Source organism: Protopterus annectens, chromosome 10.part0, assembly GCF_019279795.1.
Source record: "Protopterus annectens isolate FY-2018-M chromosome 10.part0, PAN1.0, whole genome shotgun sequence".
Classification (NCBI taxonomy): Eukaryota; Metazoa; Chordata; order Ceratodontiformes; family Protopteridae; genus Protopterus; species Protopterus annectens.
In genome coordinates, this window is record NC_056744.1 from 1,358,234,863 (window position 1) to 1,358,253,900 (window position 19,038).

At 36.9% G+C, this 19,038-nt stretch overlaps 1 protein-coding gene across 2 annotated transcripts in view; it reads right to left on the reverse strand.

Moving 5' to 3' along the window:
• The window catches only part of LOC122813598 (vitellogenin-like), a 1,233,092-nt gene that overhangs the window by 1,117,790 nt on the left and 96,264 nt on the right, over positions 1 to 19,038 (reverse strand). For both annotated transcript variants that reach the window (XM_044086011.1, XM_044086010.1), the window contains exons 30-34: positions 12,439 to 12,625; positions 8,281 to 8,375; positions 4,085 to 4,179; positions 3,838 to 3,997; positions 2,544 to 2,705 (exon numbers count right to left, since the gene is read on the reverse strand). In XM_044086011.1, coding sequence (XP_043941946.1) covers positions 2,544 to 2,705; positions 3,838 to 3,997; positions 4,085 to 4,179; positions 8,281 to 8,375; positions 12,439 to 12,625 — 699 coding nt within the window. The remainder of the gene's footprint in view (positions 1 to 2,543; positions 2,706 to 3,837; positions 3,998 to 4,084; positions 4,180 to 8,280; positions 8,376 to 12,438; positions 12,626 to 19,038) is intronic.

The window sequence follows — 19,038 nt, forward strand, 5'->3', positions numbered from 1 at the left end:
TAAGTGGTGCACAGGTTATCATGTAGAATTACTGATGGTGACAGCTGGGAATGAGGCTAAGCGGTGCACAGGTTATCATGTAGAATTACTGATGGTGACAGCTGGGAATGAGGTTAAGTGGTGCACAGGTTATCATGTAGAATTACTGATGGTGACAGCTGGGAATCAGGTTAAGCGGTGCACAGGTTATCATGTAGAATTACTGATGGTGGCAGCTGGGAATGAGGTTAAGTGGTGCACAGGTTATCATGTAGAATTACTGATGGTGACAGCTGGGAATGAGGTTGAGCGGTGCACAAGTTATCATGTAGAATTACTGATGGTGACAGCTGGGAATGAGGTTAAGCGGTGCACAGGTTATCATGTAGAATTACTGATGGTGACAGCTGGGAATGAGGTTAAGTGGTGCACAGGTTATCATGTAGAATAACTGATGGTGACAGCTGGGAATGAGGTTAAGCGATGCACAGGTTATCATGTAGAATTACTGATGGTGACAACTGGGAATGAGGTTAAGTGGTGCACAGGTTATCATGTAGAATTACTGATGGTGACAGCTGAGAATGAGGTTAAGTGGTGCACAGGTTGTCATGTAGAATTACTGATGGTGACAGCTGGGAATGAGGTTAAGTGGTGCACAGGTTGTCATGTAGAATTACTGATGGTGACAGCTGGCACTGAGGTTAAGTGGTGCGCAGGTTGTCATGTAGAATTACTGATGGTGACAGCTGGGAATGAGGTTAAGTGGTGCACAGGTTGTCATGTAGAATTACTGATGGTGACAGCTGGGAATGAGGTTAAGCGATGCACAGGTTATCATGTAGAATTACTGATGGTGACAGCTGGGAATGAGGTTAAGTGGTGCACAGGTTATCATGTAGAATTACTGATGGTGACAGCTGGGAATGAGGTTAAGCGATGCACAGGTTATCATGTAGAATTACTGATGGTGACAGCTGGGAATGAGGTTAAGTGGTGCACAGGTTATCATGTAGAATTATTGATGGTGACAGCTGGGAATGAGGTTAAGTGGTGCACAGGTTATCATGTAGAATTACTGATGGTGACAGCTGGGAATGAGGTTAAGCGATGCACAGGTTATCATATAGAATTACTGATGGTGACAGCTGGGAATGTGGTTAAGCGGTGCATTGGTTATCATGTAGAATTACTGATGGTGACAGCTGGGAATGAGGTTAAGTGGTGCACAGGTTGTCATGTAGAATTACTGATGGTGACAGCTGGGAATGAGGTTAAGCGGTGCACAGGTTATCATGTAGAATTACTGATGGTGACAGCTGGGAATGAGGTTAAGTGGTGCACAGGTTATCATGTAGAATTACTGATGGTGACAGCTGGGAATGAGGTTAAGTGGTGCACAGGTTGTCATGTAGAATTACTGATGGTGACAGCTGGGAATGAGGTTAAGTGGTGCACAGGTTATCATGCAGAATTACTGATGGTGACAGCTGGGAATGAGGTTAAGTGGTGCACAGGTTGTCATGTAGAATTACTGATGGTGACAGCTGGGAATGAGTTTAAGTGGTGCACAGGTTATCATGTAGAATTACTGATGGTGACAGCTGGGAATGAGGTTAAGTGGTGCACAGGTTGTCATGTAGAATTACTGATGGTAACAGCTGGGAATGAGGTTAAGCGGTGCACAGGTTATCATGTAGAATTACTGATGGTGACAGCTGAGAATGAGGTTAAGTGGTGCACAGGTCGTCATGTAGAATTACTGATGGTGACAGCTAGGAATGAGGTTAAGTGATGCACAGGTTATCATGTAGAATTACTGATGGTGACAGCTGGGAATGAGGTTACGTGGTGCACAGGTTATCATGTAGAATTACTGATGGTGACAGCTGGGAATGAGGTTAAGTTGTGCACAGGTTATCATGTAGAATTACTGATGGTGACAGCTAGGAATGAGGTTAAGTGGTGCACAGGTTATCATGTAGAATTACTGATGCTGACAGCTGGGAATGAGGATAAGTGGTGCACAGGTTATCATGTAGAATTACTGATGGTGACAGCTGGGAATGAGGTTAAGTGGTGCACAGGTTATCATGTAGAATTACTGATGGTGACAGCTGGGAATGAGGTTAAGTGGTGCACAGGTTATCATGTAGAATTACTGATGGTGACAGCTGGGAATGAGGTTAAGTGGTGCACAGGTTATCATGTAGAATTACTGATGGTGACAGCTGGGAATGAGGTTAAGTGGTGCACAGGTTATCATGTAGAATTACTGATGGTGACAGCTGAGAATGAGGTTAAGTGGTGCACAGGTTATCATGTAGAATTACTGATGGTGACAGCTGGGAATGAGGTTAAGTGGTGCACAGGTTATCATGTAGAATTACTGATGGTGACAGCTGGGAATGAGGTTATCATGTAGAATTACTGAATTTGTTCTTCACATTCCTGCTTATAGAGAAAGAAGAGTACAGGCTGCAGACATTGGAATACAGAACTGGTGTGGAGTAGGAAAATTGGATGGCAAAGTGCAGATAAATTGATACTTTTTAGCCACTTACCTGCTGGCAGGCAATGAAATCCAACAGTTACTGGAATAGTTTCAGCTGGAGAACATCCTGGTAAACAGCGGAGGACAGGCTCAATGGAATAGCACTTGGAATTTTCTCCCTCATGGATAACCTCTTTTTCCAGTTTCACAAATGAATTTTGCAGTTTACAAGCTGCAGGAAAACAATGAAATTTGTTTATTTACTAATAACTTTGTTGTTTTTAAATGACATACAGTTGTAAAAAACAATGAACAAAGTAAGTGGCTATCAAATTAACACTTGTAGAAAACAATAATTTGTAGAAAGCTAAATTCAGCTAAGAAATACATGTTAAACGAAATATCAAATAACTAAATATACTGTCTTCATTTTAAAAGCTGCTAACTTAAAATGTAAATTGAATGCAATTTATGATTCATTAAACATTTGTAATATATGTGATGCTTTATGCAAAGTTAAAAAAATAAGCTATTTGAACTGTGGATGTCGAAGATGGACTTATTAAGATAGCTTTATTATACCAAATGCAACATCCGTTCAGTTAGTTCAGAAATTATAGTTCTTTGAATACCATTTTTAATTGTTTTTGTTTGTCCCTGCTGTCTCCTAATCATCAACCTTCTGTAATCAATCATCCCATTCATTCTCAATAGGGCATATGTTAATTGAGAAGACCATCATTCATGCAGTGCTTTTATTTATTTAATTTTTATCCATATTAGGTGGGGTCGAACTCTCAAGGTGATGAGATCATATGTATTAGCCACCAAGAGGTGGGAGTCACCAGTGGGTGGCCAACATAGGTGACCTTATCAGTTTGACAACTTAGTATTCCTCCCTTTGCATGTTTACGATCCTATCAACATGCTAACAAGGTCTATTTTATCAGCTTACTAAGTAAAGTCCACATCTCTGGTTATAGCTGTTTTGCCTGCAAGTTTCCAATTACATGTGGAGAAACAATCGGTAGACCATATATCCCTCCTCCCAAAGTAGGATGGCTGGCATTTGCTGCTCACACATATGTTCCGCTTCCCAGCTCTTTGAAAACTATTCTTCATGCACTTTGAAAAATATAAAATATGTCTGACGTAATGCAAACTATAAAATATGGTTGACATCTAATACATGCACATCATCCATTTTTTATTGTAGGATTTCCCCAGTTATACTTTCCATAGTCTAGCAGAAGATTTTGAGAACTGTAATTTCTTGAGGTCTATAACAATAACTTGCTTTTATTAAATTGCTATAGAGCTGAATAAAGTTTATCAGTATAGTAAAGAAAAGTGTTTGGCATTACCTTCAGAGCAGGACTGTCCTGTTGTAACCCAAGACTGAGCAAAGCTTGCTGCATTCAGTGCCAAAGAGCCTGAAGGCTTCTTAAACTCTTGCATAAATTCACCATCATTGTGACCACACAAGCCACATGTTTTTTTTTTCATCCAAGAGGAAACCTGAATCTATACAGGAAAAGCAAACGTAAGTATCTGTTGTGCAAAAGCTACATCATCTAATTAGAAATAACAAACTATAATTTAAAACAATACCTTGCATGTCTTTCCATCAAAATATAAATGATCGATGCCGTGATATGAAGCACGGAGATCTACCTTATCTCTCTCACGATGAAGAGAAACAGAATCTGCAAAAATATAAATAGTACAATGAAATATGTTTTAAATCCCACTGAAACAAAATATGTAATGTCAATTTTTGTAGCTAATGTAAATGTGTATGTTTGGAAGCTTTGTGAGTGGTTATTGTAAATATACATATAACCCAACAGTAGTTATTTGTCTGCCCTAAATTAAAATAACAGAGTTTCCTCAAAAGCATAGCTTTTTGTGAATAGTTTAATATGGACAAAAATATTTTGATGAATTTTCTTTTATCATCTGTTATCCATATCATTAAACATCGACTCACAGAATTGATTATATATAGAAACTATTGATGTTCTCTTGGGTTAGACTATGGAATGATGATTCTTTAGGAGTTAAGCTTTTCTGTGCATTAAGTTGATAGTTTTAAGCATAGGTTTGATTATTTTTAATATTATTTATTTAATAGCAATGAAAAACTGGACTGAGATGCTACATTTAGGTAGATTCTTACTAGATTTGGATGCCAAAATATCTATTTTTCTCACCCCAATACAATCTCACTGCCTTCAAAGTATAATGAATAAGACATTTATTGTTTCTACAGACATATGTATAGTTTGTTATCACTTGATATTCTAAATAACTATGACAAATTTCACTTTAATTTCATTGTATATTTCTTAAAAGTTTCTTTCTTCTAGATTACAATAATTTTGCATAGGTATACACATATCACGCATAAAGAGTATTTTTTCCCTTTTTTTTCCTTGGGGGATTATGTCTTCTCCCCTTTTCCAGGAAGTATGGAAAAAAGTTTTACAACTTTTGAAAAATATATTTATTTATGATAAAATCTGTATACTTATCTTAATCCCTAATATGGTAAAAGATTAAAGATTAGAATAGCTTATAGTAATGCACTCTACGTCCTTTTAAAGGTAATATGATTGATTAACATAAAGTTGCCTAACATGCAATTGGGATGCTTATTTATTAGGATACATGTTTAGCTTCTTAAATGTATCCACTTACTGGGTACCAGATTCCCCACTGAAGTGTTCTGAATATAATTGATGTTCTATTATTTTATTTATTTATTTATTGCTATTAACTGTGTAAAAACAATTGATCTGCTGTGGCGACCCCTAACGGGAGCAGCCGAAAGAAGAAGAAGAAGCTATTAACAGTGTAGGCAGACTTGTACTGGGACCTTTCCCATAACAAGATATCAGGGAGACAATTTAATACATAAATACATGTGGCATAGACAAAGAAATAAGAAATTAAATAAAACAAGTGACAAGAGAACTGTAACTGGGTCATCTAACAGTAACATTCACACAGATTACTATACAAACAGGCAAAATATAAGTGAACAGTAATATAAACAATACAGAATTCTTTAAATGTGATACAGTTCTAAATAAAGTTCAACATGAACAATTCAAACAAACAAATAAGTAAATATGACCATGATATTTTATTTCCTACACAGATATGAAGCATATGATTAAAGGCTTTATTAGTAACAATACTTGGTTCTTGAATTTGTCATTTTGCCAACAATATCCTAATAAACTGAAATAAAACAAGTAGAGAGAAAATGAGAAGAAATTAGTTCTAGAAATAATTTGTAGAATGGCAGAAGCAAGACATAGATGTTTATTATTAGCAGGCTTACAGCTAATAGGAAAAACAGATGGAGCAGTGATCTTTATATAGGGTGGGATAAGAAGATGAATCTTTAAATCATTCATAAGAGACTAAACTAGTGAAGTCGTCGATCAGCTTGGATTTAAAGGAGAAATGATCGCCAATATTGTATAGCTCTGCTGAAGGGACTCCAAGTGACAGAACTGCATTACAACCCTTTCACTGGTGTAGAATGAAAATTTAGTCCTGGATGCAAAGTAATTCCATGCGTTTGAGATCTGAGTACCTACTAATTTCTTTAACTACTGGTGTTCCAGCCTAGCCATATATACCCTCTTTCATACATTTCACAATTATTTTAATTAAAGCAAAGCACTTAATAGCATGAGTCTGCACAAACTGTGCATTATGCAGACATTCTATTTTCCCCATAAATCGCTTACCATATGTTACATCATTGTAGTGTTGCCTCAACAGCATTCATCAGCACCTTGATGAAAACATCTGATATAATATAATAGAGACAACCACAAAAGATTGTGCATAATACTTCTAGACATTTGCCCAGGAAACAATTTGTCCTAACTAGAGCATGTCCTCCCCTGGCTATCCAATACTATCTCTGTGGTATACTAAGAGACATTAATGTTGGCAGGTGAACGTTTAGCTGAAAGTTTCCCTCCACAAGCATATATATCTGTTACTTCACACAACATATAACCACTTATACTTGATATAAGAAAAGTAATAATAATGTTACAATATTAGAATGGATAATGGTACCCGATCCCAGCAAATATATTTGTTCTGGTATTCTTTTTAATACCCATCATGATGATGTCCCAGCATATACTAATTAAGTTATTAACCCCCAACCTAAACAACATTCTTATAAAGTAATTCAAAATGTAACACTGATGCATTTACATTAATTAATTCATTTATTTTTACACATTTATTTGCTTTTCTTATATGCACCATAAAATCATGTAACTAGTCCATATCCAAAGCCCTACCTTTAGAGGAGGTTGTTCAGGATGCAATATAGTATTTCTAAATATTCTCAATTCCCATATGCCATTAAAAAAGAAAAGAATAAAAGCCATCTGCGCTCCTCTGGTTTGGGTACAGCCAATCTAACACCAAGTGGGATAGGTTAATTCAAGCAAAAAAGGGGGTTAAAATGGCTCCCAAGGGCAGCTAGAGCAGTACTTTCCTATAAACCTATATAAATAAATAACTCGTGATATGACAATACTGATATATCAGCTAAATCAACATATATAATCATGCTTTTCCTAACCAGACGAATACTGATGTACAACAGTAATGTGTTATTTGTAGTCCATATGGAAAATATTATAAACCCATTAGTGAGCTCTCACTGCCTGCCTTTCAGGTTAACAATACAAAACAAATGACAAATAATATTCTGAGGAGATGGAGTTTTACTTGTTTTTTGAGGGATTCAGTTTGTGAGGAGATGTGCTGCTCCCACATATAATGAGGGGTTCTAACTTGTCAGACATGGTGAAGTGTTCCTCAAGATGTGTGATGGAAGAGATGGGAAGCATGACAAAGAATAGAAGTGATGCCAGTCTTGGGGGTGGTCGAGGGATTTTACATGAAGATAGCAGTGACAGGCAATGACCATAGGGATGACAACAGAGGAGGTTAGGTGTGTAGGCCTAGAGATGGACATAATATTATAGAGGAGATGGTAGACATTAACATGTGGGACTGACAGGCAGCTATAGGAAGTACAAAGAGGTTGGAACGTTATCACAAGGGGCACATAGAGGTACTGTAAGAGGGACCAGAGAGGAAAAGGAAGCCTAAAAGAAAACAGCTCTGGCTAAAGCGTACCACAAGGATGACACATAAACCAAAAGAAATGGCTTCATGACATATTTTGATATTTCTTTACAGCCAATAAAACCCGGAATTTTTCTATGAAGTCTACATTGTTTTGAAATCCTTTTGCTTTCATCATGTAGTACCTCAAGAAATAAGCATCTGTCTTCAAGATAGCCTTTGTGGTTTGATGTAAAAATAATTTTATCTCATTGACTATGAAGAGATATTGCTGTCTCTAAAGTAGAAAAGAGAATAATTTACATTTCTGATGTTTTACAGCATGTGATGTATACATCATGTGCTGTCCAAATATCTTTGCTAGATTTAACTTTAAAGCTGAATGGAAAAAAAATTCTTCACAATGGAATGCATCTGTTAGTCCACATCATCCCATGTTATGTGTTCCTGCTTAGTAAGCTCCATGGATGGTGATGACAGTTCCTGCTATTGGTTTCTTGCTGCCTCCTCACATGCATTTCCTGTCCAAGATCTAGTTATATCAGAATACTTTTCATCACATGTGATTTCTGAGCTCTTAAATATAGTCAAACACATAATTTTCCAGCACAGATTAAAAACACTGATCTTTTTCCTGTTGTGTATCTGTATCCTCATTGTATTATACGTACCAGCTAAGTTCACTGATGAACCAGCCTCTAGTGGTGTCTCAACACCATTCAGCAGCAACTTGATGGAATCACCCGACGGTAACATCTCAAGCTCTCTGTAAGGAAACAGCAATGCAGTTCAGTTATTTTAACATTTAAAATATTTTTTTCTATATTGCTTGTCTTTCTCTCGGTCTATGCGTGTTTCACACTATCTATCTATCTTTGTATGTTACTTAGGTATACCAGTCTAGATATCTATGTAGCTATCAGTCTGTCTGACTAGTTAACTTATCTACCCAACTATTTATCTATATAGAACTGTTAATGGTCTCTACTTGGTTGGCTAATCATCTGGACACATACAATGTACCACACAAAAGTTTCTAAGAAGTTACATAAACATTTGGGCATATTTCATGTTATTTTATCAGCTATTTTATTAGACTTAACAGTCTTTCACACAGTCAACTCTTTTCCAACACGTTTGAGAACTGGCCAGTGACTTGAATGCATATTGATATATTTCAGGTTAAGAGTCCCATTAAATGCATGTTAACTTTTCATAATAATTTGTGAACAAGAAACCTGCTAAGTGGGTAACAGAGAAGTGTAGTGAGTAGCATTATCATCTTGGAGCAAGAGCTTCTCTGATTCAGTTCTTATCTGGGATGCCCACCCTGTGTTTATGTGGGTTTTCTTCAGGTTCTCCAGTTTTATAGGTTCATAGGTTGGTAGTAGGCTATCAGCTCTAGGGCCTATACAAGCCTAGCCATAACAATTCCCTGGCTATTTCTTCCCACAGTATTTACTTCCCTGGACCCCTGTCTAGCAGGGTGACTGAGGTGATCCCAGGGTGAATTTCCTATCTCCCATCCAATCATCAAGGTTCTTTTTGAAGAGGGCCAAAGATGCGCTCTGCTTGACATGTATGGGCAGTCTATTCCAGAGTCTAGGGAGTCTCTGGGTCAGGAACCTATCCCTTCAGCATGTTTTGTTTATTGTGATGACAAGGTGTAGATCCCTGGAGTGTGTGTCTCTGAGGGATTGTGATTTCTTTAAGTGTAGCATGTCCAACAGTTCTTGGTTTGACATGGCCTTGTATGTTAAGCAGAGATCGCCTCTGAGTAGATGATATGTGACAGAGTATAGGTGGAGTTGTTTTTACATGATCAGCATAGGGGATCTGCTTTAGGCCTGTGATTCTTTTAGTGAGGTATTTCTGTGGCCTTTCCAGTTGTTGCAGATGTCTTGAGAGGTACATACAAAATGTGGCGTTGTATTCTATAATGGGTCTAATGAGGGATGAGTACAGTGGGACAATGACCTCCTTTTTTCTGGATGGAAAGCCCTTAGTAATGAGGTGTGGCACATAGAAGGATTTCCTGACTGTTGTGGTGATGTGGTTATTGAAGGTGACATCACAAAGACATGTTTTGGTGGATTAATGAATCCAAATCATCCCACGTTATGTGTACTTGCTTAGTAAACTCCATGGATGGTGATGACATTTCCTGCTATTGGTTTTTTGCTGCATCCTCACATGCATTTCCTGTCCAAGATGTAGTTATAGCAGAATACTTTTCATCACATGTGATTTCTGATCATGAAATACAAAAACAAAATTTCTGTTAATCTCTTAAAACAATACAACCCCCCCCCTTGACCTCCACTGAGTATTTACTTGTTTGCCACGATCTCACCATTACATCTAACTTCTATACTCCCTTTATTCCTACAGAGTAGAGCAAGATATTGAAGCCCTCCTGATATTCCTGCCCACCAATGTTAGCACAGGGACTGATCATTTCACTTCATGGTTCTTTTTCTATTGCAAGGACTTTCTTACAATTCTGCTACATCATTACTACAAACAGTATTATGCTACATAATTACTACAAACACTGTTTACCCAAACATGTCGTGATTGGGCATCTTCTTTCATTAAAGTAACATGACTTTTGAGCAGCCATTAGTACCAGCTTGGACTCTGAGTAATCAGATTTTACTGAACATGGATAAAGGCGATCTTACTGAAGCACTGTTTCTTGATGTGGTAGATCACAAGATATTCTTCATAGCATGTTATACTTAAGCATCAGACCAAATTTATGACAATTATTCAAAGACATATTAATAAGTTATTTTTAGTCAAAATAGGTTCATCCCTCTCTGATCATGCCCACTTCTTAAAAGGGTCCCTCAAGGCTCCATATTTACACCCCTACTTTTATAAATCTTTACCAATAAACTTCCTTATACCCTTCCATATTTTTTCTTATTTAACATCTTATTTCTTATGTTACTGATATGGTCATATTCAGATTTCACCTCCCTTACTCAATCCTTTGAACCAGCCAAAACCTAACCTTTTCTCTCTCTCAACAGTTAATTAAAGGAAAATAAAGATTTGTACAACTTCCAAAAAACAAAAGTTTTCCAGCATGTGCCAGAAACTATCTAAAGCTACAATAATCTTCAAAATCAAAGACTGAAACAACATCCCAATTGAAATAATATCTAACTTCAAATATCTGGACATCTGGCTAGACCAGACCATTGACCTCTAAGCCTTCACAGGAAAAGGCAGAAAAATAAGTTCCTTACTATTCGAGAAAAAAAAATTACTTTCCAAGGCCTCACAGACAAAGCCAGGAAAAAATATGTTACATACAGTTCTAGAAATTTTTTTTACTTTCCCTCAAAACCACATAGAGAAGCTTGAATATTGCCTACTCATCATAAACAGCATCCAACAGGAACTTATCAGATTCACAGAAAATGCATAAAGTCTCAAAAAATGTGGCTCTGCCCCCTCTCCCCAAACAACACCACCAACTCTAAGTAAAGCTAAATGGTTGCCAGTAAAACAAAAAGCAGATCCATTTCTTGGGTTACTTCTCTTCAAACTTCTCCTTCCTGTGTTACTGAATGATGGCAGCTAGGCTCTTCTTTAAAACCTACCGAAATAGGCTATGGATTGTCATGTTACTATGATTTTCCAACCATCAAACAAAGTTACAATGCACTACTCAGGTGTTTTCAATTTTATTCCCCAAATTGGGAATCACCACATCTTTTCTAAATGATTTATCAACCTACTCCATATCGAAACAACAGTTAAAGTGACATCTCCTGCAACATACCCAGTGCAAGAGTTCTAAAACTGGCTCTCAGTGTAAGTAAGTTACTCCAGTGTATTATATTAGAGTACAGTCACTTACGCTAACAGCAGGTCTTTTGGAGTCTGGACCCAGTATAAGCCTGTTTGTTAATAAGCTTTTCACTGAAGTAAGTAAAGAACAACAAGAGCAAAAGCCTTTCAGAATCAGGGCAGCCTTATGCTGGAGTAAGTTACTTACACTGAGAGCAACTATTTTGTCATGTGGCCCTTAGTGTTGAAATCTTGTTTGTACATACTATGTAAATATGCTTTTTCTGTCTTTTCATTTGAGCTGAATGTCTAATTGTTTTTTATTTTTATATTCAACATGTATAAAATCTAAATAATAACAGTTAGCTGTACTAGATAACCATGTGGCTATATCTTTGTTTACTTTTCTTTGCAAAGCTGTTAGTTTTTTTTGTTTTGTTTGATTTGTTTGATTTTTTTTTTTTTTTTTGTCTTTTTGATTATTTCTGTATTTTTTATAATTATACTCAGCCAGGCTATGCCTGAAACTGGTCCATGGTGATCGGTGCTCCAGCTCAGTAAGCAAACTTAAATAAGTAAAATAAAATAAAAGAAATAAAAAAAGAAATAAATAAAAAGAACTATGGAAGTGTGATACAGTTACCCATAAATTAGTGCAGACAATTCCTCTAGTCAGATATATTCTACTACAAGTCTTAGTATTCCACATAAGCTATATTTAATTTAGGGATGTGAAGAATTTGCCTCAACTTGAGAAGTTTTAGGACAGTTAATCCCACCCAGTCAGAAGCTGTTCTTGAGTCTTCACAGTTTGGTGAATTCGTTGATAGATAGCTTGTTTAACTATGATTCTGCAAAACTGTAGTTGTTGTAGGAGCTAGTCCTGCAACAACATAATGGCAGACATAAAGTGTAAAGTCAAAAAAGCTGTACCCTTCTACAAACCATTAAAATGTTTCCAGCAAATTAAAAATGTTGGCAATCAATTGAATCATATCTTTGCATAATCAGTACACAATACTTACAGGTCATGAAACTTTACATTAAGTGCTTTCTTTTCAGGAGATCCAGCAGCTTGTTTTATCATGACAAGGAAGTTCAGTTCCTGACTGCAGTCTTGTGCAAGGACTTGGTAACAACCCTCAGCCATTTTATAGTTCAGCTTCATGTTATTAAATGTTGTTATTGTGTTCTCCTGTGCTGTGCATTCAGCTGAAAATATTTGCAAATGTGATTTATGTGATATGTTTATAAAGCAATTTTAACATTATAATGCTATAGCTTGCAAGATATATTGCCAAGGCACTTAAATCACAAAACAGTTTTTCTCATGCATTTTCGTTATAACTTCATGTTGCACATTACAGGAACCAGCATAAACATTGACTTGAGAATATAATTCTTTTATTATGCATGCAAAACAGTTTTATAAACTCTTGAATGATTCAAGATCATGCAATACACTAATGTTTATTGTTTCAGACATGGGCTCATGGCCCTTGCAGCCCATCAGTCCTTACAACACGCTATTACAGTTCTTGACTTTTTCTGTTAATATTTTCTAGCCTCCTACCTTTGTCTCAGAAAACCAGTTTATAGGTGTATTATTTTCCTATAGGTTAATAATAACTTAATGTGTTCAGTGTTTCTATCTTTTTTAAACCCAAGCACTCCTGTAGGAATTGTTAATTTGCAGCTTTACAAAGCTGAATCAGGTTTCTATTCCACTGCCTATAATCCACTGAAAATAATTCCAGACTCATCAACCTATCCACATATGGCATCATATCCACATCTTTAATAATGTTGGTATATTTTCTATGCTTTCCATTATGTCTAACATTTATTTATTTATTTATTTATTTATTTATTTATTTATTTATTTTAAAGACTGGGATCCAAAAACAGCTGCTGATTCAATTTTTGGTCTCATCACATTTCTGGTCTGGTCACTGACATTTTCTGATACAGCCTGTGATCATATTGCATTCTTTTATGACATTGCAAATATGATAACTAAAATTTAGCTTCCTACCTATACATGAAAGAACATTGCTGCATTATATTATATTCTTCATATTAGCTATATTAATTACACATCATGTGACACAGCCCAGATGCACAACTCTTTTAACCATTTTTGGAGTTTCACTTGATCTATAAACTTATTACATATTTGTTTAAATTTACTTTTTGCAACAGTAAAATTTTACTTTTTGCAACATAAAAAAATCTATACAACCATTACTACCTTTAATAACAGAATATTAATGAATGATACATACAGTACTATACATATATATCTCAACCTCTCCTTATGGAACAGAAAAATGCATATTTGTCTGATTTTAATCATCATTGTCCATGCAGTAGAAGATATCTGATGATATGTTTATATCTAGAACATTAAAAGTGATAAAAGTGATGTTCCAGAATGAGTCCTTATGGCCTCACTACCATATCCCATGATACTGCCCTGATACGATCTACAATCAATCTGCTACTTTTTATTTCCCTTCCACACTACTATCAACTTAACAAGAGATTTCAATAAGCCTAACTTTGTCATATTTCAATATTCATTGGTTATTATGGTTTATTCCATCAAAAGCAGCTGCAAAGCATATACACTACATCAGTCTGATTGTTTGCTTATATTTCCATAATTGCATTATTGCAGTGTTACTGGTTATATATTGTTCTTTGTGTTTTGCATGTTGGCTAACACTAGTGGAGCCTATTGTCTCCAATTATTGCAGTAATCTCTTTAAGACTGCTGTCTCCATGACCTTCTTGGTGTTGCTCAATAATGTGATTGGCTTATAAGTGCAGATTTGATCTCTTAGGTCTTGACCTTTATGGCTGTATGACTGGACACTTACAGCCATCTGGGATCTAAGAATTTTGTAACATTACATTACTAATGCTATAATACAGATGTTTTGTCAAGATGCACATTAATGTTTTTATGTCTCTGTTTAACATATTGTACTTTATAATCCATCCTGCCAAGTAATGTTATAATTTCCTCAAGTATCATCCTATACCTGGTTCCTTTGTTCATTCATTAATAACATCAAAAGGAAGTAATACAATCAATAGTAAAGAGTGAAGAAATATCAGATCCTTCCTTCTAAGTTAAATTGTTCTCATTAAAAACATTCACCAAAATAAGACAGTTATTTCCCTGTTCTAATATATTTAAGAATTCTATTCTGTTTTCTTTCATTCATTTAAATAGTTCTCCCTCATAGTTTTGTTAATCATTTTTTGCACAGACCTCTGTCTTATAAATATTTTAATTTTATTTTAGCTTTCAGGGACCAATTCTTTCATATTACCCCATTTTATTACTTTATCTCTACTCATTTAAATTCCAGTCTCATTTACTGATGTTACCAGCAGAAAAGAGATGTTTTCTCTTAGATCTAATCCATCTTCTTTGGATTTAAGTGTGAAGATGCATTCCTTTAGAAGTTCCACCTACCTCATGTGTCTTTACCAATAAAAAATACTTGTGAGAGGACAACTTTCAAATATTGTGATAAAATTTCATAATTTGCATGTTAAAACATGGTACCATCTTCAAAACTATGAGAATGCAAGTAATATCTAATATAGTTTAATTTCTTCTTCCTATATTATCGTTAAATCAATGTTTTGTGATAACACAAGATCCTGTATAAGTTATAGGTATTTGAAGTTAGATCTGACCAAATGCCCTTGTCTAAGTCTAATTTGAACTTATTTCAGCCTACTGAAAACTGTGATTGAGATAATTGGTATATAATGCCCTAGAATCATCTGTTTTGGTTATTTAGATGACTTATTTCATTTGTGAAAACAAGGAAGCTGAAGGTAGACCATATGCATGGAATAAAGCTGCAGCCCTTTAATTGTGAAGTCTTCTTTATATAAGTGTTTACCCAGTAAGTCTTAGAAATAATGCATCTATTCACTACTTCCATGTGAACAATATCAGAAAAATTCACTGAAACATCAGATTTATGTGTCTGAATAACCAACCATGGATCACCAAAATAATGGTTAACAAAAACTGTAGTCCACAGCAGTGCTGAACAAGGCTATTTGTTTTCACTTAAATTAATGTATGAGCTATACAATTACCAAATGCACAAAAACAGTATTGAAATTGATGAAAAATAATTCATTTGGTGAAAAAAGTAAATTTGTTTACGGTTTCTGCAGCAAATCCTTCCATTCATTGAAAACTACTGTTGGAAAATCCAGACACAGAATGAAGAACATACTTGCTGAATTCAGTGATGTCATTACCTATCAGTGATCCCAGCTATGTTTGGGGTATTGTGATTGTCCTATAATTTTTATTACTTTATTACCATTGAATTTAAAAACTTATATCTATTGTCAAAATCATAACTGATGTGTAATAAATATAAAATTACTTTTGTCAATGAAATTAAAACAAATTAATGTGAAAATCAATGTACTGACAACCACTGAGAAATAATATGAGAATTAGTTCCAACAAAAGTCCCAGAAATCTAAACAATGAAAATAATCTCATATATGTTCAAATCTGCAGTCACAGAAAATTATGTAGTATACGACTTTGTGCAGGTTCCAGTGCATGGATAATTTTCATTGCTTGGAGTAGCTTATATTCTATACAATGGAAGAGTTGGTGTGACAGCCACAGAAAAGTTAGTCTGATAAGTGATGTGATGTCTGTGCCCTGGCCCAGCAATCAATGAGCCTGAATCCTCACCACTAACACCAGAGGGGGCATCTCATATATGAGGAAAGGATAACAAATACACACAGTAAAGTGCAATTTCCCATAAGTACACAGAGATCCCAGTCAGTCTGGGGCTGGTCGCTCCCTTGCTCTCCAGGTCCCCAATAATACTCCCCACTGGCACAACTATAGGGTCCAGATCTCAACCTAGTGGGCAAGCTAAAACTTCTAGCACCCTCTCTGTCCAACCAGTGCTTCATGTCCCTGCCCATGTAGATGACACACACATGCACACACTTTGAGATAAGCATTTATATAACCACACAGACACACCTGGGGAAGGCTGGCACAGGTTTTCCAGCTGTGCCCCTTTTTCCCAGACTATACGGTAGTACCATCTGCCACCAACCACTAATAATTATCAGCTACTCAAAGGCCCTTAAAAGGGTGTCCAATTATTACTGTGCAATATTATTATCCAATTGGTAGTATAGCCCAGGGCTAAAGCTATAGGAGGGGCTTTGTACAATTTTACCAAAGGCATACAAGTACTCTAAAGAGCTTAAATAATCTCTACACAAACCAGCCACAGTTAAAAGGTTTTAAAATATTTAGTAATAAATAATTAAAACCACAAGACAATACTTTTTACTACACAGTGCTAGTCAAGCGTTCAGAGATCACACAGAAATACTTAAAATAATTCAGTAGTACAGTTCTGACATCACAGAAAACCACTCTTTCTAGTTCCTAGCTATTTCTAAAAGAAAACACAAGTCTAAGATAACTTACAAAAAAAAAAGACAAAAATGCTTAATAATCTCTGGTTCTCTATGTTTAAATTGAAATTCCAGTTCTGATAAACATTACATTATTCTTCACCCTTCCTGGGGTTCCCAGGCCAACAGAAACTGCATCTACATTTTTTTACACCTAAGCAGAAACCAGAGCAGTAATACATTTGCATGTTTAAATCTAGCAATCTAACTCTTGGTTAAAACAATAGAAAGAATGTGCTAGCCCAGACGAAATGACTCTGAATCTTTAACTTCAATGGACAGGCATGATGTCATTGTAACTTCAAAGGACAGACATGAAATGCTTGTCTTAGCTTTCTTTACAGCTGAGGGCAATGTTGTTACATTTTTTTGAAGTCCAACATTTCACAGCATATTCTTTCATTTAAGAAAACAAGTCTGTAATTCAACATTCATGTTTACAGATGATAGAATTATCTATAAAATCCTAGCTGGCTAGGCTGGCAGCCTTCACATCTCCCCCCAGGGGAGAACTCAAGCTAGTTTTTCAAGTGACTTTTGAGAAACACTGCTTGGGAGGATCAGGTCTATCTGAGTATACCTACCCCATTCCCTGTCTTGAGAGCCCATCTGCATTGGCATTGCTACTCCCACTGCAGTGCTGCACTGACATATATGCTTGCAATCCTAGGCTCCATCCTAGCAACTTGGCATTTTGCTGGCTGGCTCTGTTTAACCATATTAGGGGGTTGTGATCTCTCATAACAGTGAATTTCCTTCCATACAGATAAGGCTAAAGTTTCTGCAATGCCCACACTATGGCTAAACATTCCTTTTTCTACAGCTGCATAGCATTCCTCCCTGGGATGGAGCCTATGACTGAGATAAACCACTGGATCCTCTTCTCCCTCTGAAGAAATCTGGTTAAGTACAGCCCCCAACCCATGGTTTGAAGCATCCACCTGCACAACAAATTCTTTGCTGTAATATGGACTGGCTAACACAGGGGGTCCTCCCAAAGCTTCTTTAAGCTTCTGGAATGCCTGCTCACATGCTGGGGTCCACACTACCTTATCTAGCCTATTCTTCCTTGTCAGGTCTGTGAGGGGAGCAGCTATGGTACTATAGCTAGGGACAAACTTTCTGTAGTACCCTGCTGTCCCTAAAAATGCCCTCACCTGCTTTTTAGTAGGAGGTGCAGGCCACACCTGACTGGCTTCCACTTTGGCAGGTTCTGGCCTTATCTTACCATTCTCCATGCTATGTCAGAGGTAGGAGACCTCCACCATACCCACCTGACATTTGCTCGGCTTAAAGGTCAACCCTGCCCTCTGTAGTCTGCCCAGCACCTCCCTAACATGCTGAAGCTGCTCTGGCCAGGAATGGCTGCAGGTAGCAATATCATCTAGGTAAGCAAGGGCAAACCCTCTGGCTCCTACTAGGATATGATCTACCAGCCTCTGGAAAGTCACTGGGGCATTCTTCATCCCAAAGGGCATCTTTGTGAACTCATACAAGCCAAAAGGACTCACAAAGGCAGACTTTTCTCTAGCCCTGGGAGTCAAGGGCACTTTCCAGCAATCCTTGGTAAGCTCAATTGTTGTAAGATGCTTAGCCACAAACAGCTGTTCTAGGACCTCATCTGTCCTAGGCATTGGGTAAGCATCCAACTCTGTGTGAATAATTTCCTGTAGTCCACACAGAACCTGGTGCTGCCATCCTTCTTTGGCACCAGCACCACTGGGGAGTCCCAGGGACTGCTGGACTCTTGAATCACCCCTAGTTCCAACATCTCCTGTACCTCTTCCCTCAGAGTTTGTTTGACTCACTCAGGCACTCTATAAGGGGCCTGCCTAATAGGCCTTTGGGGTCCTGTATCGACCTGGTGCTGCTCCAGATTGGTGCACCCTGCTTTCTCAATGAACATGTCCCCAAATTCTTTCAACACTGCTTGTATTTCTCGAACTTGGGTAGGAGATAGCTGCTGGGACATCGCTATCCCTTCCACTGAGGTGTAAGCCCAAGCCTCAATGAGGAGATCAGTCCCCAGATCTCCCTCAGACTCCTCTTGCAATCTACTGCAAATGTTCAACACAAAGGCCACCCTAGCATGATAAGGTTTTATCATGTTAACGTGGTATAATTTG